Below are 22,597 nucleotides of genomic sequence, written 5' to 3' on the forward strand. Positions count from 1 at the left end.
CTTTCCTGCCTATGCAGGGGGTCGGACTCGATGATTAATTGAGGTCCCTTCCGACCCTAGCATCTATGAATCTATGCACATTCTGCGGGGAGACTGGAGATTTATGTAGGTGTCTCTGGTGTATATGCTACTACAAAAAGGACTTTTATATATACCTAATGCATGCTGCTGACTGGAACATACACTCTACGCCTAGGGTAGACATCTATGATCCAGCACTTCAGTGAGTTCTAAAAACAGTGAGAAGGGAGAGAAGAGACTCATGACTTTTCTCATGTGCTCTTCTCTCTGAGGTGTAGGATCTAAATGTTAAGATTTAAAAGACGCAGTTATTTATTTAATAATAGGCTACCGTCAGTTCTCTGGATCATGGTGTACATGTAAGAAGTCTTCACATGAAGACCTTCAGTGTGTATGCCTAGGCACAAGTATGAAGAATTGGAGGCTGCCTTTGACCTAGCACCCCCATTTTAGACAAGTGAGACAGGGCACTTTTCCATGTGCTCTGGGGATGGGGGGGACGGTGCTTTAATTAGAGCAGCTCTGAGATCCGCTCTAATTAAAGCACTGCCACATCTTGTCTATCAGTATCCCTGCACTAAAAAATAAGTTTGTTGAAGCAAGCTCTTAAGACTGGGGACGCTGATTCATGAGACACAGGAGGCTGCTGGAGAGTAGTAATCGCCACACTCCAGTGGACTCAATTAATCAAGTTTGCTCCAGTGTGCTGGAATTCCAGTGTATCAGAGCAGCCTCTGCACTTGTACATAGATGCTGACAGAGTCTGAAGGCCAAACTTATTTAGTACCTTGATGGTTGTAGCTTCTGCCAGAAAGTAACCAATTAAAGCTGTTGCTGACAGCCCAATACCTCAACGAGGGCCACTTTTTGTCAAGGTGATGTCCCTTACCCTTAGCCCAACTAAGGAATACCCAAAAGACAGTGGTGGCCAGTGTTTTTAGGTGCACTATACTCACCTTACTTTGGAGTTTGCAACATTGTGGAATTTTATAGGAGCTACCCTACCATAAGTAGCCCCACCACGTTACCACCAAGACCTCCAGTCAGATGCAGTTTATGATCACATGCAGGACCAGGTATTGATCCAATAGTACAACAATATGATAGAGGAAGGTACTAGAAACTGGCTTGTAATCTCATACAATGGGTTCCCATCCTGATATCACAACACAGTCAATTTTCAGAATGCAAACTTAGAAGTAACGATCAGCTGGAATGGAAGGTCAGAGGTATTTAGTGTAGAGCCAGAGTCAAGGACCTTCAAATCCAGAGTTAAAGTCCCTGTCCTGTTATGAACTTTTTGTGAGACTTTGCCGACCAACCACTACCCTATGCTCCTTATCCATGTGGGCATGAATGACATGGCTCGGAGCAATCCCTGCTGTGTCATGAGAGGCTACAGGGCTTTGGGAGTGGGGCTTAGGGGGTTGAGGACACACGTGGTGTTTTCCTCAATCCTCCTGGTTTTGGGTTATGGGCTGAGGATGGAGAGGACGATCAAGGTAGTTAACTAAAGACTGCAGCGCTGGTGTCTTCATGAAGTCTTTGACTTCCACAATCACAGTTCACTCTTTGGTGAGAGGCAGTGGTCTGCTGGGAAGAGCTGGCCTCCACCTCACTACACTGGGGAGAAGGCTGTCCTCAGCCAGAATGTTTGACATGCTCAACCAGGCTTTAAACTAAGACCCACCGGGGAATGGGGGGACTAATGCCACAACAAGCTCACTGGGCAACTTTTGCAAATCCAGCAGGCTAAGGCACTCAAGGGAACCCACCCCTACCCCAGCACTGGAACAATGTGTGGGGAAGACTAGGGCCTCCAGTGTGCCTGTATATCAGTGCCAGGAGCTTGGGGAACAAACAGGAGGAACTGGTCCTCCTGCTAAACAAGAATGACTACGATCTCATAGGGATAACGAAGACCTGGTGGGACTCAACCTATGACTGGTCGGGGGTAAGCGAGGATACATCATTATTTCAATCGGGGTTCAGTGAGTGGCTCAATGAATTGCCACTTTTCTGCCATTGATTCAATGATGCAATCTCAGGACAACCATTCAGATGCACTTCACAATGTCCTGTGAATGTTAGCACTTCTTATCCTGTGAACCTTTTTAGGGTTAATCACAGGACAACAGACATGAGTGTCTGAACAACTGCATGAAATAATGGTTTATTCTGGGATAAATGCAACACCTGTTTGTAGCTACAGTACCTGAGATTGCATTTCAGTTTATGCGTACTTAGTCCACTAAAAAAACAGACCTATGCCAAGGAGTTTAGGGTGCTTGTACACAAGTGTAGAGGCTGCTCCAATGCACTGTAATATCCGCTTGTTGGAACAGACTCCATTGAGTCTGCTGGAGCATGGCAATTACTGCGCTTCAGCAGCCTCCCAAATCTCTAGTACTGGCATCCTCCTGTTTAAAAATGGTAGCAGGGGCGCTTGAACTAATGCTTGTTGAACAAGCTTTAGTTCAAGTGTCCAGCCCCATTTTTAAGTGTGGGGACACTGATACACGAAACATTTTGGTGCTTCATTACAGCAGCTCTGGGAGCTGCTCTAATTAAAGTGCCTCCCCCGACAATCCCTGAAGCATGTGTAAAAGTTCCCTTATTGCTCCACATGAACCCCCCCAAAGCTCAGTTAAATTGAATTTGGCATCTTAATGCTGATCAGTCTTTCTTATGAAGCTTTTTAGTCTCCAAAATTTACACTGTTAATGCAGACTTTCTTTTCAAATGCATTTTGTAGAGTCTGAGATGTGATATGGAGCAGTTTTCCTTTACATTTAATGATCTGACACAGAACAGTTGTACAACTTACTTTCAATGTTACCTATAGCATTTTTTGTCATTATCATGAGGTAAGGCTAGAGTCAGGTTTGTAGTATGTAAAAGAACTGATCAAAATCCTGATCTTTGAGTTGAAAAGGTTCTTATTAGTTTTAGTGACTTGCCAGGTTAGCAAAACACTATGCAGAGATCCATGCAGATATCCAAAAGATGCATAGGAAGTATTATGATCCCAGTAACATTGGCATTAATCATATTCTGTGAAACATTTCCCATAGAAGCTACAGGTTTTGTTGTATAGAAGGAAAGACACAAAAGATGCAGCTTATAGCACATTTTCCAAATAGGGCAAAACCAGATTTGTTCTTTAGAAATAGATATAAAAGTTACAATTTAACATCTGTACAGCTGTTATGTGGAAAGATTATAAAGCAGCATCCTTTCCAGACAGGAATGACTCTTTGAGCAAGGAGGAGGATGCATCTGCTTTTCATGCTCACAGGATGTAGTACATAAACACTGTTCTAATTCTACCAATGAGAATGCTCATTCTCTATTAAGTACATACCAACAGCTTTGGATATAAAAGCACTAAAAGGCTCAGCTGAAAGTATTAATTCTGAGGGAAAAATGTAAATCAGGATGAAATCTCCCATTCATTTTTAATCTCACTATGGTGAGTCTTGTAATTATGATGATTAAATAACTGAATAAAGCCCCATATTTACATTCTTCAGAATGTAACAAAAAAGAAACATAATATTGTTTATAGAAAAAATGCAGTAAAGGCCTTTTAAAATGGAAACATTAAACAAACTTTTCATTTAAAGAGGTTAAAATCAACCGTCTTTTATCTGAGAGGAATACCTAATAGGGCCTAGGGAGAGAATAAAGCTGATTTGGGGCTTTACCTAACAGATGGCTGGAAAAGGTAATGGAAACTGTGAATGTTTTGTTTAACTGCTCAGTGAGGAACAGTTTTGGGGAGAAGCAGGAGGTAGCTGGCAAAGCTGCAAAAAAGGGATAAACTAAAAGGGTGCAGCAGGGAGTCCCTGAAAGGAGTGGGAAATCTCCACCTAGAAAGATGGTTTAGGAGGAACACCTGGGAGTACATTGGTGGAGCCTTGAATTAGAGAGTATCTAGCCAATATCAACCTCCTATCATGCTCCTGCCTTCCATTATGTGGGGAAAAACCTCTTTGCCAGCTGACTATTCTTCGGGGGGTTCGTTTCTTCCATCTCCAAAGAAGGAAATTAATAACTAAAAAACTGAACAAATTAAATGCATCAAAATGGAATATCATTTTCTTCTCTTCTATTTCCTCTCCATAACCTGAAAAGAAATCAGTGCTGTATTTTTTATTACTTAGCCATCTTGTTTGGCAACTGGCAGCCAGCTGATGAAATATTCCCTATTCACTGGGACCTTGCAAAGAAGCTCATGGTTATTGGAAAGAACTGGGGTGGGGTGTGTGTGTGTGTGTGTGTGTGTGTGTGTGAGTGTGAGAGAGAGAGAGAGAGAGTGTAAATCTAGCAGATGTATGATTAAACTGCACTTACTTTATCTCACATTTGAAAAAACATTACATTAATAACTCAGTCAGTTTTGCTCTGTCACTATGATAGTCACTTGCTTTGAAAGATCCAACTGTACTGCTTATTACATGAGCAAACAGTCCTGTTGGGGGTGTGTGCAGCAGAGCTTGCTTGGGCAGTGCAGTTTGCAGATGCCCCTGTGGCACTCTGCAGGGGGCTGAGCCCAACCCAAGGCAGCTCTTGCTGAGCCCCGGCCCATGCCCACTGGCCTGGCCGTGGTCAGCGCACACAGCTTACCAGTGGAGCTTCTCCCAATGTTGGTGTATCTGCCCAGGCACTGCTCAGCTCCCTTCACTTCTAGCAGTGGCTCCTCTTCCTGCTCCTGCTGCACTGGTTGGGTGGAGTGGGTGGAAGGCAGCTGGGAGATGGAGCAGAATCCCTGTGTGCTGGGGCAGGAGCTGCCTGGCTGAAGCTTCCCCCTCACTCGGTGTAGCGCAGCAGGAGAAGGAGCCACCGCTGGAAGAGAGGGGAGTTGAGCGGCTCTCAGGCAGATGCAGCCACATCAGGAGGAGTCCCACTGGTAATCTGTGTGCACTGGCCAGGGCTGGTCCAGCGGGTGTGGGCTGGAGCTCAGCATGGGCTGCCCTGGGTGGGGCTGAGCCCCATACCGAGTGCTATGGAGGCAGCCATGGGCGGTATCAAATCAACTGGCAGGCACCCCCTGTGGTCCTGATCCAATCAGCTGGCAGTCTGGATCTGGCCTGTGGGCTGTATTCTGTCCACCCCTGCCTTAGGGAGTTTCATGAGGGATTACATTTGATGGTCCACCTCTGAATTCTACCCTGGGTTAAGAACTTCAGTCTATTGCTTGTGTGAGCAAGTGTTTCCCAAGGTGAGTAACAACTGCAAAGTTTGGCTCGGGGGGATCCGAGAATCTATGCAAAAACTAAATAAAAGCAAATTTGTACTTATGGTCATGTGGGACATTCACACATCTTATAGGTCTTCTAAAGCAAGGGTTGGCAACCTATAGCTCATAGGCCAGATACAGCTCGCAAAGGGATTGCATCTGCTTTCAGCCTGTATTCCCCCCACTTTCTCCAGCCACCTCTGTTTCAGACTAATAGGTTCCCTGCTGAGTGACAATGCCAGTTAGCTCACCCACAACAATGCATGAACACTGCTACATTGCTTCTACTTGGGGAAGCAGCCTATACCAGCAGCTCAGTATTTTGCAGGGTATTGCTGCCTGACATAGTAAGTTTGCAGTACAGTCATACTTTTTCTGGTGAAGTCAGACCCAGCAACTCTGTGTTGGAACTACTCAGCTGCTTTTATTTCATTCTCATCGAAGACTCTCATAGAGGAGTGAAACCTCAGTGCCGTGCAATAGAATGCACTGAAGAGGAGTTTATTGCTTAAATACACTAAGTTAAGGTCAAAAACAGATTAGATATTACAAATAAAAGGCAACAGCTCAGAAATGGGCCTAGGAAAAAATGGTAATAAATATTAGGAGCAGGACAGGGGGAGAGATGGCTTGAAATCTGTTCTGTGGAACCCAGCCTCTCTCTCAAAATACATTTCAAAGAAATAAAACACAACTGTTCTCCAAAACAAACTTAGAAAACACTTTTTTCTTAACAATTCCAAATGTTCTTCCCTTTCCTGTGTGATGTACCTCTCTAACTGCAAGCTGAAGACAAAAAGTAAATCCAACCTCTCAATATTAAACTAAAGCCTACAGTACAATATGTAGTCACAAGAAAGATACTGTGTCATTGAAAGTTTTTCTATGCATTAGATCTAAATATTTGCATGCAAATGTAAGACTTTGTATGAGATGTATTTACCAATCTGTAGGCACTGCAGGAGGGCCAGTTTGAGGAGCAAGAAACATAATTTCCTTGGCACATCCAAGCTTTGGTTTTGAAATTCAGAGAGATCCATTTTCTAGGATTTATGACATTTCTGACTTTTAGCAACGATGCTATTGTGCTGGCAACAGAGCTATATGGAAAGGTTATGCAACCACAATCCTGGATCTGCTACTTAAAACAAAATTCAGCAAGAGTCTCTCAACACTGGCATTTGGAACAATTTTTGAAGGTTTCTGAACTCTAAGAAAAATCTCCTTCTGTGACCTCAAGGCAACGTATTAGTCACTGGTGGCGTGGAAACTATTGATGTTACATTCAACAGTTATAGTGGGAATAACGCAATCACCACAGAAACTCTCCCTCTATTCAATGACATTTACAATAGGTGATCTTTAATTACTCCTTTGGTACTCAAAGAATTGTCAGAAGAACTGTGCAGATTTTACCTTTAATGTTTCACAATCAAGCATACATTCTAAAATAATGAACATACAGAAAAACAGCCATATCACTACAAGATGCAGCCTACTATACCTGGTGAATGTAGCGGAGGAGAGCACATCAGAACAACTCCTTGACCTTCCCGTACAGACACTGCACTTCTTGTCCGTCCACTAAAATTGCCCAGATCTGTTAAAAGAATACAGTATTTTAATTCCATGCAGAGGAAGATCTTAAACTTTGCTCCTATTGTACCTTGCACTTTATTTCTTTGTGTAAAGCTGACAGTACCCTTTTTCATTACTTAATCTATGATATGAGGGCTTTAAAAATATGTCTAATTTCCACTCCAAGATTTCTATGTTATAGCAACACTATTTATTACTCATAGCAGTGACTGGACACAACGTCAGAAAAAAACATTAGGCAATTTATCATTTATAATGGACATTTAGTAGGCCTTTATTTCTGTTTGCCATTTCCAGTTTATACTGTTCACAAGTAAAAGTCATTCTTGCATAGTGAAAAGAAAAATCTAGGCGGGGAAAATGCCTTGTGTCTAGCCTGCAGCTTGAAGAAGGTTGTTAATGTGTCATCCAAAGAATACTGGGTACAATGCATTCTTCTAAGTGGAAAGGAGAATCAGCTACCCTATTTCTAAAAGTAAATCTCCAACAAAGTATAGATTTACTTTTTGGCTCCATATAGACTTCGGGAGTTTAGGGGGAGGTTAGATTGAGTTAAAAATGGCCACCCAATCTGATGTAAGTTGTGATGGAGGGTCTAGTGGGGGAAGGGTGGGAGGGAGATTTGGGAGGCACACATGGTCTGCTACTGGGATTGGGGAATTGGAAGGGACGGCATCATCCGTGGAAGGGATCGTGGATTGTGGGGGGAGTGGGAGAGACCAGGGGGCGAGTGGGAGAGACACTAGGGGAGTGGCAAGTAGAGTCCACTGGAGAGACCAGGGGGCGAGTGGGAGAGACACTCTCTTCCCCACCCCCCAGAACCAGGGGCTATTTTTAGCCCACTGCCTCCCAGATGAACAACGCCCCCATCTGATGAACCAAACCCTCAGCCCTCGCTCAGCTCCCACACTGGTGAATGATAGTAAAAATGTCACCTGAAGTGGCTTGCAGGATGGAGAGGTTGGTGGGCTCTGAACATGGGGGCAGGGGGACCAAGTAGCTAAAAATAGCCCAATGCCAGGGAGGGGGTAGGAAAAGTGTAGCCCTGGGGCTGGGGTTTCCCAGCCCTGTGGCTGCACTGGGAACTGTATAGAAGTTCTGGACAGTTCAATAGGTCTAATAATGACCAACCCCATCTAAGTTGAGTGTACCTTGGAGGTAGGGGTAATTGTGGATCAGGTCAACCATTTTTAGGTCCCTCTAACTGTCCTGAACTTCTGTACAGGTTGCAGTTAGTTTACCCAAGTACAGATCTTACTGTAGTTAGGTGGATCCAAGTTAGCTTAGGTAGCCATTTTGAACCTGATAAAACCTCCCTGTAACCTCTCGAAATACTTGTACACAGACTTAATACTCTTTCCTGGATGGTTTCTCCAGTATCCTGGTCATAACCAAATTCTGGATGATTATATTTTGCCTCTCTAAGTTGCTGCCAGCAAGGAAACTGAATAAGGCATATGCTACTTATACTAAACTTTTGAAGGAAGTTACAGCACATGGTTATGAATAGTTTATATTTATTTATTTTTCATTGAGAAGATTTGATTACTCCATTGAACACAGGAAACTTTAGACCTGGTCCATATCCAAATTTCATGGTTATGTCCAGCTTGAGCATTTAAAGAAAAAATAGATTTATGCTGTAAGATGCTACATGCTTTGGTGATGGGAAACACTGTAAATATCTAAATATATCAGTATGTATATAATATATAATCTATCACTGAAATACATTGACTTTTGCATTTCAACAGTATATACTAAAGGGTTTTGGAACATACTAGTTGTTAACTAAAGTATATTAACATCATACAAGCGGACAGGTAAAGAACAATACTGTAAAATCAACCTCACTAAGGGCCTTGTTACACATTAATTTTAGGCAGCTCCTGGAACTCTTAACCCCTGGACTGTCCACACATTAACACTTGAGACTAGTTGTACATGTATTGTAGGTGACTTGAAGTTACTCCACTGCAGGTCAGGTTTATCTCTGATCTGTGTTACCCAGTTTATGATCCATTAATGTGTGGCCACTCTCCACATATGAGCCACCCAAGTTGCAGTCCTCCAGCATTCCAGGATGTAGTGTCCTCTCCCACACCCTCTTGTTCTGTGTGGACAAAATTTCCACCCCCGATCTCTACTGCCCAGGAGGCACTTCTGGCACCAAGCCTATTTCCCCTCCCACTCCTGGGGTTGTGACCTTCCCACCTTTGGTGGTGCAACCCTGTGCAAATATCCAGCTAGCTGGGTCACAGGGCATAGACCAGTCCAGGAGTAGGTTCTAGGGTAGATGGGGGAGAAACAAGGTACGGGGCCAGATTGGGTCCCCATAGCTGGGACTTCCTTCCTGGGGTAGCACCAGTAGCTCCCCCCAAAGCACCTTCCTTCTCCGCTCCCACTCCCAGCCACCTGGGAAAGCACAACCAGCACCCCCTACAACCCTATCCCAAATCCCAGTTTATTAAAACATGAGACCTTCTTTAATTTACTTCCTCTTTATGTTTTGGTTTTTTTTTACTTCTTTTTATTTTATCTTTCAGTGGCTGATTTCCTTCATTTCACCTCTTTCCCCCACTCTCATTTCCTTTCCACCACCCATTTCATTACCCCTCCCCCCTGCCATTTCATTAACTCTCCACCTCCCAGCTTCATGTTCCCACCTGCACAATCCATATCTCACATACCTCTACCTAAAGCAGGGGTAGAAACCTATCCTGGCTAACCAGCCCTGTACTGGCAACTCATAGCTACATGTGAGACCCCTGCTTGCCTGCCCTCTAGAGCCCAGTCACAGCTCTATAGATGGGGGACAGTCAGAGAAAATGTTTAGCCTGAAGGTGCAACTGCTCCAAACATTAACATCAATCAATATTTGAGCAGCTCAAAGTGCAACATGTGAAAAGGCCCTTACAAGGAGAGAGTAGGTAAGGCACATTTTTTTAAGTACAATTTTACTACGTAATAATTTCAGATTCTTGTTCTCAGTTGATATAACTTAAAATGATGCAATTTCCCCCCCTGATTCTTTCTTCAGCAGATTTCTTCAGCAGATGAGGTGAAGTTATGCTAATTTAGGGCTTTGCATTTTGTATCCACTACTTTTTATGATAGCATAAAACTGATTATACTGGTGTAAATGTTTTATTTTTCCAGGGCCTGTTAGTGCATCTGTTAACAAGTTCAAGGTCAATTGTACAGGCAAAATGAACAATGGACACTGTGAATGTTCTTTGAAATTTTTCCTCTAGGCCTCCTTTGAGGTAGGATCTGATGAAACTTCCCTAAATAGGATCTGAGAGCCCCCTAAAATATGTGCTTTGATTTATTCTGAAAAATGTTCTCTGAATCTCAAATGGTATGTATAAACAAGCCTTACTGAATTTAAAATTTGGATGGAACTGGAATTGATATGCTGTGGTTTCAATATATTTTGAGAAGGAGATGTGTTATGAATCCAGAGGAGCTATGCACATTGAGAGATACTCAACTCATGGCATTTTTCTAGGCATATGAATAGATGTAATCAGGAAATGATACGTCCTTTTCACCAATTTCAAAAATAAAGTTTTGCCACTGTATTCCTAATGGAATCATTAAAGCATTTCACAAAGACTTCCTGAGACGCTTACTGTGAGCCTGCCTTTCTGAATCTGTGTGATTATTAGGGCTATAAAAAAAACCCAATATAATTTTTTATAACTAGATCAGAACATTAGATAGCTGAAAGTAAACAAACTATATTAGTGTATTTTGAAGGACTGTGTTTTTTTTTAAAGTGAAAAATAAGATCACTCAGGAATGTAGTGTTTTGCATTTGTAAAGCTTAGTTTTTCAATTCTGGTTTTGTAAATTGTATCTCAGATTGTTTTCAAGCTCCAAGATAGTCAACAGTATGATTGAAAATGTTCTACTGAACATTCAAGATTTTGTTGAAAAATGTATATCATTTTATTTATATAAAAATATTTCAACTAAAGAGTAAAATGTTTCATTTTTGAAATGCTATTGTATTCTCCCGGGAGTTAAGGGTTCAGGTGTTTTGCACCCATCCTTTTCATTTATATTTCAGTAGTTTTCATCTCATTTCAAACTAGAACATGAGAAGGGAAATACGAGGTACTTGACACGTAGCTTCCACAAAATAGCATTTCAGGTTTCATTTATTTGATTTTTTAAAAAATATTTTAATTTTTTTTCTGAAAATGTTGTTTTTCATTAAAATAAACCCCACTTGTTAGTCAGGTATAGGTATAGCTGTCTTTTGGATAAAATGTTTGAGGTTTGTCTTTTCACTTTAATTTGAAATATTTTTCCATTCTTCTCCACAGTGAAAACCAAAGACTTGAACTTGTCAACCAGGTATGGTTAGATCTTTTGAGTAATGAGAAAGGTAAAACATTTATGTTACTACACATATTTTCCATTAATTAACCATAAAACCAGGAACACACTGCTAAAGAATGGCTCTGGCTACAAAATTCTTAATACAAATGTTGCAATACCTGGAAAAAGGTGAAGCTGCAGTTCACCCATTAAAATCATTAGTTTGCCAGAGAGATGTCAGAGAGATAGCAAATTAACTGCTAATTATAGTAAGATGAATGTCAATATCCTTTTAAAAAAATCTTAAGGATTTAAATCTTGATCAGGGTTTACATTTAGCAAAGGAGAGGTAGCTACTTAATCTAAATTTGTACACACATACACACACACACACACACACACACACACACACACACACTTAAAATGGGAAGCAGAAAAACAGAAAGAATACTATGTTAGTTATAAGAAGCATTATGTTCTTCTATACTCTTGGACACCAAATCCAATAATCTAGCTGCAATAGGAATCAGTATTGGAAAAAAAGTCAGCTAGCTAACCCCATATGGAATGCACCAGTGCAAAGCATATGTGGATGGTGGATACACACTACCTTTCTGTGCTTGGCAGGTGTTCATTTCATACCCTGAGAAATTAGGCTTGTTTACCCTTATCTTAGCTTTGGTGGCAAAGATGATAACATATACTGTACATTTTCAAAGCAGTGCCTGGGGTTTTAGCTGCATGACTTCCATCAGCTTTGATATGAGCTATGACCTTACCACTTTGAAAATCTATGGATAATAAGTGTCTGTCACCATTTCTAATGTGAACACAGTTTTAGAGATTTATTCACAAAGCATGGAAAGGGAATGCAACATCTTTAAAAAATAGTACAGTCATAGCTTATGGCAATGAATTATTCACAGTGCACAGTAAGCGTCTACACAAGACGCTTAATGCGCATTAGCCTAATAATACTGCGTAGTAGCGTGGCAGTTAAAAACCATGCTAATAGCCTACTGCAAAGTGTTATTAGGCTAATACACAGTAAGCATCACACAATAACCATGCACTGGCGCTACTGCACAGTAACTCTAGTTACTGTGCACTTAGTATTTCATTAAGCAAGTACTAAACTAAATGTGCAGTATCTAAGGCACATCAATGAATGTGAACCATATACATGGATGAAGGTTGTTTGCGGGTAGCTGTGAACTTCTAGAGGCCCTAGATAAAAAGGCCACTAAAGGCTGCATAATAAAGATTTAACTGTGTGTAAATGAAGAAACATGGAAAGACTTCTATTTCGCTTACCATAGTATCAGAGTCTGCACTGAAAAAAACATGACAGATCACAGAACAGCCTAATTGAAGGAGGGGAGAGAAAACAAACAAGAAGTACCTCTAACCAGTCAGAACAACCTAAAAGGTACAGACCGCTAGCATCAAAATAGTAAAGATCCCTAAAAACACCCAGTGGCTAGGAAAGCAGAGGGCAGCAGTGAAGGTTAGGTTCAGAACCACACCATTTTACTACCTTAATAAGCCACAATGTCATATTCCCTATGAAGATAACGAAGGAAAAGAAATAAGGTGGGGAGGAGGCGGTAGATAGTTTGATAAAACAGCAGTGTTGGCTACTTTAATCCCAGAAAAAGTGCCTCAGATTTTTTCTAAATACCACCCTTATTAACATTCATTTTCTTTTACTTAGATGGATAACTAGACAGAGTAAGCAGATTCTAAAGGTCTCATCAGGTTAGGTCAGCAGCAAGGCGAAAAATGAAAAAAAAAATGTTTTGTCCTACAGAAAGGACCATGTAGCAGTGCTGTGCTGCTCAAATGGAACAGTGAATGGGCAAACATTTTACTTGTTTTAAAAGGGGAAGGGGAGCTGCTCCCCAGTGCGCATCAGCTGTTATGATCTATTATGGCTGCATGATAAGAAAAAGAAGGAGGATCCCAGAAACTACAGACCAGTCAGCCTCATCACAATCCCTGGAAAAATCATAGAGTAGGAATCCATTTCCTAGTACTTGGAGGAAAATAAGTTGATTAGGAACAGTCAGAATGGACTCACCAAGGGCAAGTCATGCCTGACCAACCTGATTGCCTTCTGTTATGACATGACTGGCTCTGTGGATGCAGGAAGAGCAGAGAACATGATATACCTTGATTTTAGCAAGGCTTTTGATATGGTCTCTCAACATTCTTGCAAGCAAGCTAAGGAGACATGGATTGGATGAAAGGACTGTATGGTGGACAGAAAACTGGCTGGATAGTCAGGTTCAAAGGGTAATAATCAATGGCTTGATGGTTAGCAACTGGTATCAAGCGGAGTGCCCCAGGGGTTGGTCGTGGGGCTAATTTTTTTTTTTTCAACAACCTGGAAGATGGCATAGAGTACACTCTCAGCAAGTATGCAGATGACACCAAACTGAAGGGAGTAGTAGATACACTGGAGGGTAGGGCTAGGATTTAGAGAAACTTAGACAAAGTGGAGGATTGGGTAAGAGAAATCTCATGAGGTTCAATAAGGAGAAGTGCAAAGTCCTGCACTTAGGACAGAACAATCCCATGCATCGATACAAGCTTGGGACTGACTGGCTGGGCAGTAGCTCTGCAGAAAAGGACCTGGGGTTACAGTGGACAGTAAGCTGAATATGAGCCAATGTGCCCTTGTTGTGCCCTTGTTGTGAAAAAAGCCAACAACATACTGGACTGCATTAGTAGGAGTGTTGCCAGCAGGTCGAGAGAAGTGATTTTTCCCTTCTATCTGGCACTGGTGAGGCCACATCTAGAGTACTGTGTCCAGTTTTGGGCTCCCCTCTAGAGAAAGGATGTGGACTGATTAATTGCACAATTAATTTAGACTGGCTGCATGTGTAAAGTAGCTATCATGCCATGAAAAGGCTTATCTATCTATAAAGTTAGACCTGGAAAATGTCCAACAACTTTATAGCTGGATCCTATCACACCTTTACCTGAACTTTTACAATGACTCTCTGAATCTAGTCTACACCTCAGCCACAGTGTCTTCTGTCTCTGTTTTCCCTACTAAACTATATGACAATTTTTTTCTGTATCCTTACATGAGGATGCCAACTATAACAACATTCATAAAATCTGTACTTATTACAACCAAGATATAACTTAATAAGGGATTGAAAGTAGATACATCTCCTGGTCAGGCTTTCTCTTCATTTATCTGTCAGCAGTAACTACTGCTGAAATATTTCCATTTAGCAGTATACAAACACACCACCAAACTTTCAAAAATAAACATTTGTGCAATTCAGATGCCTGGCACATTTAGCATTTTACATGTGGATACCCGCAAATAGAGAGTATAATTATCCTCTCTGATTAATTAATTAAGAAGAAAATTAAAATGACACACATACAGCCTCAAACTTAGATCTTTTAAAGCATTTAGTTTTCCAGAATGATGTGATGATTATCATAACATAGAATATTGCAGAAGAACTTGCCCTTATGGGCTTTAGACATAGCAAACACCATTAAAAACTGGTAACACACAAAATTAGATGTATCTATTTTGGTAAGCAATTTTAGTGCTTGATAAATGTTAAAGGTGCCAAACAGCATGGAAGTTCAATTTGTCTATCTGCATAGGAGAACATATCTAAAAGATAAAATCTGTTGAAAACTTTTATATATGGCTTTGACAATCCACTTGCTCTCTAAACTGGCCTTACTACCTCTTTACATATAGGGGTTGTTCATGTTCCATACCCATTACTTCCTTGTCTTCTCTGCTGAGTTAAATGGAGGTACACATGAAGTGCTATGTTTTTATAGCCTTGAAAACTACCTATCAAGAATAAGAATAAAGCCAATGACTTTGTTTTTTCTCATATAGGCCACCATTTGTCCTATATGAGAAAAATGAGATGTGAGATGGAAAATACCAGATGTGAGATGGAAATGACTTTTGGCCTGGGCTGGATAGGAACTGGTGACTTAGATGCAAAAGGCTCCATAGCCCATTGCTCTGAAATGTCTCTTCCTCTAATATGACTAGTTTTACACAGAAGTGAGCCCAAAGTACAATGCAGAACCATGGATAATACCCTTTGCCCAAAAATATATTGTGAAAAAGTACTAGTAATATTTCTGCTCCTCAAAGGTGGTTGTTTTGCTGCCTAGACAGGCTTCAACTTCTGCTAGGCCTGTCTTATTCTTCTCCACTCCTTCATTACACAAAGAGATAGATTAATACTATATGAGCCAAGTGAATGGCAGAGGATATGGTGTTATAGATTAATCTAAAGAATAAATGCCCCCCCTCAAATTATATTAATACTAATAACAGTCATTTCATAGAAATGAATACATCACGAGTCAGGATGAACAGGTGCTTTTGTACATACTCACACACAAACTGTCAGTGAGTATCTTGGAGTTAAAAGGAGGCATTTTACCTGAAATGGATCAAATGTTTCTCCATTCAAAACACTGAAGATACATACTGAAGTTACATTGAAAGCATGTAAAATGCAGACAGCAATTTTTCTAATGAGCTAAATGATAGTCCCAATATAAAATTGGATTATCTAGGCAGACCAAAGACTAGAGAAAGAACAACTTTATATTCTTGCTATTTCGAAGATGGGAGGAAAAAAAAAGAACTTTTGTTTGGAATTTGAGCTTCTTATAAAATGTATCTGGAAAAAATTCTATGTAAAGGAAAGAGTTTTTGTCTATACTCCATTATAACCTGCTAAGTCAAAGATATGGTTTGAATTTGCACTGTGAACAGTACAAACTATGTATGTTGTGATGAATAAACCATAACAACTGGTTAGGGAATAAAGAAAGGTATATATTAAAATTGTATGACCCTTTTTAAGTTACAAAGAAATGACCTAAGTTTTAGTTTAAATCGTGAAATAAATTAAATGCTGATACTCTGCTGACAGTGCGTCAGAGTTGCCCCCAGCAGCTGCTCCCAAGCACACCAGGGATCAAAGCGCTGAGAGCAGTCACTCTCAAGCACACAAGAGTCTGGGGTCTCAAGGGTGGGTGCAAAGGGATAGCCTGGAGCCAGCTCATCAGAGCACTTCAAGTTTGGGACCTGGGACGCGAGGAAGAAGAAAGGATACGTTAGCCAGCAGTGCTGCTGGGGGACACTGCCATCAGGTGAGTAGAACTAAGGAAGTCCATCTTTTTGATATGTATACAGTTAACTAAGGATCATAGAAAAGAGTTTTGAGAGGAAAGATCTCTGAAGTGATACTAACATTGCCTCTGTGCCACAATTCAAACTCAGCAAATGAACGGGAAAGAGCTTAAACTGTTTGTAGCAGGGCACTGGGTGTGCCTGTTCCCTTAAGGGCACAAACAGCTTGTAAAGCCACCTGCAGGTGGGAGGGGGGAGCTAAGGCTGGAGCTATATAAGCCCAGAGCCTGCACTGGTCTGTTAGCCTCTCCCCAGCCACCATGCAGGGAAGAGCTCCTGGCTGCCGGGCAGCAGGGCTCCTGAAGGGACCTGGGTTTTGTTCAACGACTCTGCAGGCCTGGGAACTGAGGCGAGTTCCTTGGGTTGAGAAACAGTGAGCTTTTATGGGCGAATGGCCTTTGTTTGTGCTAAGCCCATAGAGGGTTTGAGGTGTCTGCCAGAGGGCTGAGATGCTTCATGTTTAATTAACTTACACTGATAGTTCAGCCTTGAGCCCTGCAGTGGGCAGCTCAAGGCCTGTTTAGAGAGCTGGGAACCCAGGAGCCCTCAGACTGAGACAGGGCCCAATAAGGGGATCAGCAGCTTAGGAAAGGCTGAGGCCTGGAGGAGGGGCTGCGCATGGGACCAGGGGTCTGAGGGCCCAAAGGTGCTGAGAGGGGCTATCGAGCTTAAGGGTTGAATCAAGGTGGCTGAAGGTCCAGGAGGAATCCAGGGATACTGCAAGTGGACTAAGGCTCACTCTAAGGCTTGTGGGCTGCCTCCCTTATTTAACTTGTAATAAGCAGGGATCCTGGTTTTCCCTGATGTTAAGAAAAAACCCAACCATTTTTTGGATTAAAAAAATTAAGGCAAAATCCACATTTTTCCATGATTTAAATAAAACACCACTAATATGTATATTGGTGTTTCATTTTAAACATGGGGAAAATGTGGTTTTTGAGTTACTTTTTTAAATCTGAAAATGGTTTGTTTTTTTTTTTTTCTATCAGAGAAAACCAGGATCCCTGAAAATAAGAACAAGGTGCAGCGGGTGAGCAATTAAGGGAGAGCTGTAATAGAGACTGAACCAGGCAGGGGTCATATTGCCACCAGGAGGCTTCATGGCCACCCTGGGGCACAAACCTGCTACACTGTTGTTCAGAGACCATCCTTACATTCTTTCTAAGTAAGAAAGCATGAGACCAGCGAGACATACAGTCCCCCATTAACATGTTCCACATCAGGGGCATTTTTACATGTGCTTCAAGGAAAGGGAGGACTGGGTTTTAATTAGAGCAGCTCCCAGCATGCTAATTAGCGTGCACTAGCCAGACTTCATGTCTCGTGTATGAGTGTCCCTGCACTTCAAAATGACTGTGGGGCCGCTTTATCTAAAGCTCACAGAATGAGCTATAATTAAAGTACTCCCTCTGACATTTTGAAGCATGGGGACGCTGGTACATGAGGCATGGAGGCTGGCTGGAACACACTAATTAGCATGCTGGGAGCTGCTCTAATTAAAGCTCTGATTAGCACACTCCAGCAAACTCGATTAATTATCACATGTACAGGCACCCTACTACTACTACTACTACCATTACTACTATAGCACACAAGAGTCCTTATCATGAGCACAGACACAAAACATCAAACAAACTGATAGTCTGTGGCTAAAAAAACATAATCTAAACCAGTGATTTTCCAACTTCCTAAAGTAATGGAACCATTTCATATTACTTCTTCTACCATGGAACCCTTACCTCTGGCTCTGCAAGCCATGTGAGCTGATGTGAAGCCATGTGAACCGGTCCAGCAACAGCAACGCAGGGCCTCCCGACCTGCTTCACCATTGCCCCCAGCCTTTTTCTAGAACCCCTGATAACCTATTGTGGTTCCACGTAACAGTTTGAAAATCACTTATCTAAACATTAGACTACAGGCAAACAGGTGGATACAGCCATTAAGGAAGTACAGGAAATCAATGAGACACTAAGTAGGTTGTATGATTAGACAGCGGATTGAAGGAAAATTATGAGAGAATTTTACTGATGTGTATGAGGAACGCCTCTCAAATTTGAGAGGCAGCATCAGAAAAAGCACAAATGTACCTGTTTGAAAATCTAAAACGTGAAAAGCAGTAAGACAACATATTAGCATAGGACAGCTGTCTGTAATCAACATCTAACAGAATTTCAATTCAGCTACCACAAAAGATAATCTTTGGAAGAAAAAAAAAGAAATGACTGGCGAATCTCTAGAGAGTTGCAGTGGATGGCAGCGTTTTTGAAAGAGGAGAACCATTTCTGAGACAACGCCGTACTGATCCACAGCACCAAGTGAGGAGCAACCCCAGGCACTTACAATTTTGTGGATGTGAATTGCCTTCACAAAGCACCCAAAGGACTAATTAATTTGAGGCAATGTCTTTTTTGTTGCCTAAAATAGACATCTCTGTTTAAAGAAAACAGGTGCTCCACTGACAGCATTTCTGTAGCTGATGTATTAAGAAGACTGCCTACCATGATGACCGATATTACGTCATTGCTTCATTGTGTTCCTCCATCTGATTGGTTCTACCCATCTGCTTAATTAAGAGGCTCACTTTTTGTTATCTTTGTGCCATACCTAAGGCCTATAACTGGTATTTTTAGCTGCTATCTCCATGAAAATACATTTAAAATGGAGAGTATAAACAATTTTCCTTCTTCACTGTCAGTAAATCTCTCCCTTCTCTGGCACTACTCCAGAGAATAATTTGAATTTGTTTACAATATTTCACCCTGAATACAGAGTTTGGAAGACGTACATACCATTCAAATGTGAATGGTAAAGCACTAGTATTCAATTAAAGCATTCAGTCTGTGTGAGCTACTTTTATTGCTAATTAATAAAATAATTAATTATTGATCATCTGCAACATTTTACCCCTGATTAACTATAAATCCTTCTCAAACAATCCAGCAATTCATATATTCTCTGGCCCTATAAATCTAATGCATATTGGCAACCTGACCATAAAGTACTTAGATATTTATTGCTCTGGCTCTATCTCCAAAACACCTCAATTCTTTCCACAACTTTGAAGTGAGGAAAAACATTATTTTCTTTACTTTTTTATTTACAAATTTTGCAAACCTTAAATAAAAAACTTCACACTAAATGATTATTGACCAACATCAACTCCTGTCAACATTAATGTGTTCTGTATTCAGAAGACATGAAATACTTGGCCCCAAAGGAATATATTTATGTAAACTAAAATAAAGCCACAACAAAAATAATGTTAAAAATTACACAAAGGTGCAGTAATCATAATTCAACATGTCATATTAATTTATATTTGGTATGTCCGTGGTTTCAGTTGTTAATGGTTATTTTCAGTTAACTATGATCATTCTTTTGTGTGTGTCACGTTTCATCTATTTTGACACACAACAATTGCAGCATACCATTTCTCAGTTGTCCTCCATGTTTTTTTTAGTGTAATATCATGGACAAATGACAATCCTGAGACTCACGTTTTGAATTTGTTTATACTAGGGACACTCCACTGATGCCTGGTTAAGTCAATGGGTATACATACTAGAAGTAAATTCAGAGTTTAACTTGCTGTCACAGATCTGATTTTAGTTTGCAATACTCTAGTATGTCCAGGGTTGTGGTTTCTCTTTTTGTGAATATAATGAAAATATTTAATAAGATCAGAGTGAGCATAATATTTGGTAAGCTATTTATTTATAAGTTCCTTATCAAAACGTTTCCCACCTAAATCACAGAGATAAGAGACTAACTTAAAATGCAGAATAATTTTTTTATCCATTAGACCAAAAGATAAGAGTCAATTTATACAAACCAATCATTGGATCATCCTTTTCTCTAGAAACATGTCTTGGATAACCATCCTTTATTATGTCCTAATATTTTAATACCATTTTTTTTACAGGTGTCAATTTTTGTTGCTGCCACAGAGGAATTGGTAGAGGTAAAAATAAGCCAAAGATGTGATGCCTTTCTCTAACCCAGTGGGTACATCTACACGTGCAATTACTGTGAAGCAATAAACTCTGGAGCAGTTTGAATCAGAGTAAACTATTACCTGTCACAGAGTCTACACACACGCCTAGGAGGGCAGCAATTTGAGCCAGGGTGGAAGAGTCCTGGGCTGCCAGAGGGCACCAGGGGTCAGGTCCAGGTGCTGGCATTAGGCAGAGGGGCCGGTTGTGGCATAAGGATAAAAGTGCAGAGCCATGGGACTAGGTAGCAGACTGGCCCTCAGCTGGCTAGGCTGACTGGTACAGTTTACAGTGTCTACATATGCATTTAGTTGCAGTAAATTACCTTGGAATAAGACAGTGCTGTCCCCAGCAGTACTATTTTACTGCAGCGTTAATTAGTTTACTGCAGCCTAATGCCATCACATATGTAAAGGGTGACACTATACTCTTTCTGTGTTATGACCCAAACTTTGTATGTGTGAATCTGTATTTAATTCCATTAGGATCCACACATGGATGTCCATTCAGCCATTGTGAGTTACTGGGAATGCATAAAGCAAAATACTTTCCTTTTCAAAACAGCTTTCTTTTGATTTAAAACAGAATGTAGCTCCTCTTTTTCTTATGAGCTTTAACATGTGGACTCTTGCCTTTACTACCTAAGTGGGTGCATTTACATGAGGCATTTACTGCAGACTAGACAGATTAGCTCTGCAGTAAACATCTTGCATCTACATGTATGGCCCTATTAGGCCACAGGAAACTAATTAACTCTGCAGCAGGGTATAATTGTCAATTCACATTTTTTACTCTGCAGCACAGAATGTGTCGGTGCTGACATGGCTGGCTGGGGCACAAGGGTGATTCTGTTTTTTAATCTTTACCAAAGATTAAATTTTACATTTAATTTTAAATCTAAATATTTCCCAAAGATTCCCCAGGCTGATCCCTGGGGGGAGGGAAGGGGGAAGGTCAGCCTGCCAGGTAGCCCTGCTCTAGAGTACCCTTGTGCCCCAGCCAGCCCATCTGCAGCACACTGATCCAGGTTGGAGGATCCCCAGGCTGGCAGAGTGACTCCCCAGGACCCTGCCAGTTAGGGCTGCTCTAACCTGGCTCAACATGCTGATATCCTGGATGCACATGGAAAAGTGGCAATCAGGACCAATAAACTCTGGCATGATAAGCACTGGAGTTTATTGCTTTGACTTAATAGCACATGTAGATGTGCAAAGTATAATGTGCCAAGTATAATGTGTAATTTCCCCCTTCAAGACTCTGCTGAAGAAATTTCAGTATCTTTGGTAGGAAAAACTGTGTACTTAGAATTGGAAGCTGATCACCCAGGATAAATGGCAATGCATTAAGGCCAGCAGTCATTATTCTTTCTGCTGGCATAAAGTCATATAAGGGAGGAAACTGTGTAAAGTTATATAAATTATGAGAAGGGAGGAGGGTAATGGCATACTCTCCCCTTCAGTCTTCTTGATTCTTCAGAACTGACGCAGTATCTATGCTTCTTCAGGGGTAAGAGATATGAGCTTCCCCTGCCCTTGGATGAATTGGGCCATAAGCCTGTATGCCACCTCCAATGTTGAGAAGTGCTTACAAGATCTAATAAGACTGACACTTCATTTTCATTGCCTGAAGAATGCTTCAGGGAAGATTTGCAAGTCTTGTGAAAGGCTCCTTTATAATAATGTGTGTGACACTTAAGGCAAATAATAGGGGCCAGGTGGCAGACATTACACTTTTACTGGTATAAGTGATTGAAAATTGGTCTATACCCATAACAGAAGTTTGGCACACATGAACTGGCTTAAAGCTGGTGGAACCCAGTCTAAGATATGCCTTCCACCCTCCCCCTCCCCCTCAATAGGCGAACACATGTTCTGTTCACTGCTGGTCTAAACTACGCTACTTATGGGAAACCATGTAACATTTCACCAAACAGTAATTACTGCAAACTTAGAGCATGTGTAGATGAAATGAGGGCCCTAAATTGAAGCGGTGGGTTTTTAAAAACACCGCTTCAATTTAGCAGACCCTTTGAAACCGCTTCAATTTAGGACTCAGGCTAGCGTCCAGTATTAAGGACAACAAAAAGTCCTTTTTCAAGTACATTGGGAGCAAGAAGAGGGCACCAGGCAATGTAGGGCCCCTGCAAGATGCAAACGGTAATCTTGTGGCTACACCAGACAAGAAAGCTGATATTTTTAACAGTTTCTTTGC

General features: G+C 41.1%; 1 protein-coding gene across 1 annotated transcript in view; it reads right to left on the reverse strand.

Moving 5' to 3' along the window:
- The window catches only part of CNTN5 (contactin 5), a 923,854-nt gene that overhangs the window by 351,321 nt on the left and 549,936 nt on the right, over window positions 1–22,597 (reverse strand). The window contains exon 8 of the mRNA XM_006027993.1: window positions 6,768–6,863. Coding sequence (XP_006028055.1) covers window positions 6,768–6,863 — 96 coding nt within the window. The remainder of the gene's footprint in view (window positions 1–6,767; window positions 6,864–22,597) is intronic.

Source organism: Alligator sinensis, unplaced genomic scaffold (assembly GCF_000455745.1).
Source record: "Alligator sinensis unplaced genomic scaffold, ASM45574v1 scaffold18_2, whole genome shotgun sequence".
Taxonomy (NCBI): Eukaryota; Metazoa; Chordata; order Crocodylia; family Alligatoridae; genus Alligator; species Alligator sinensis.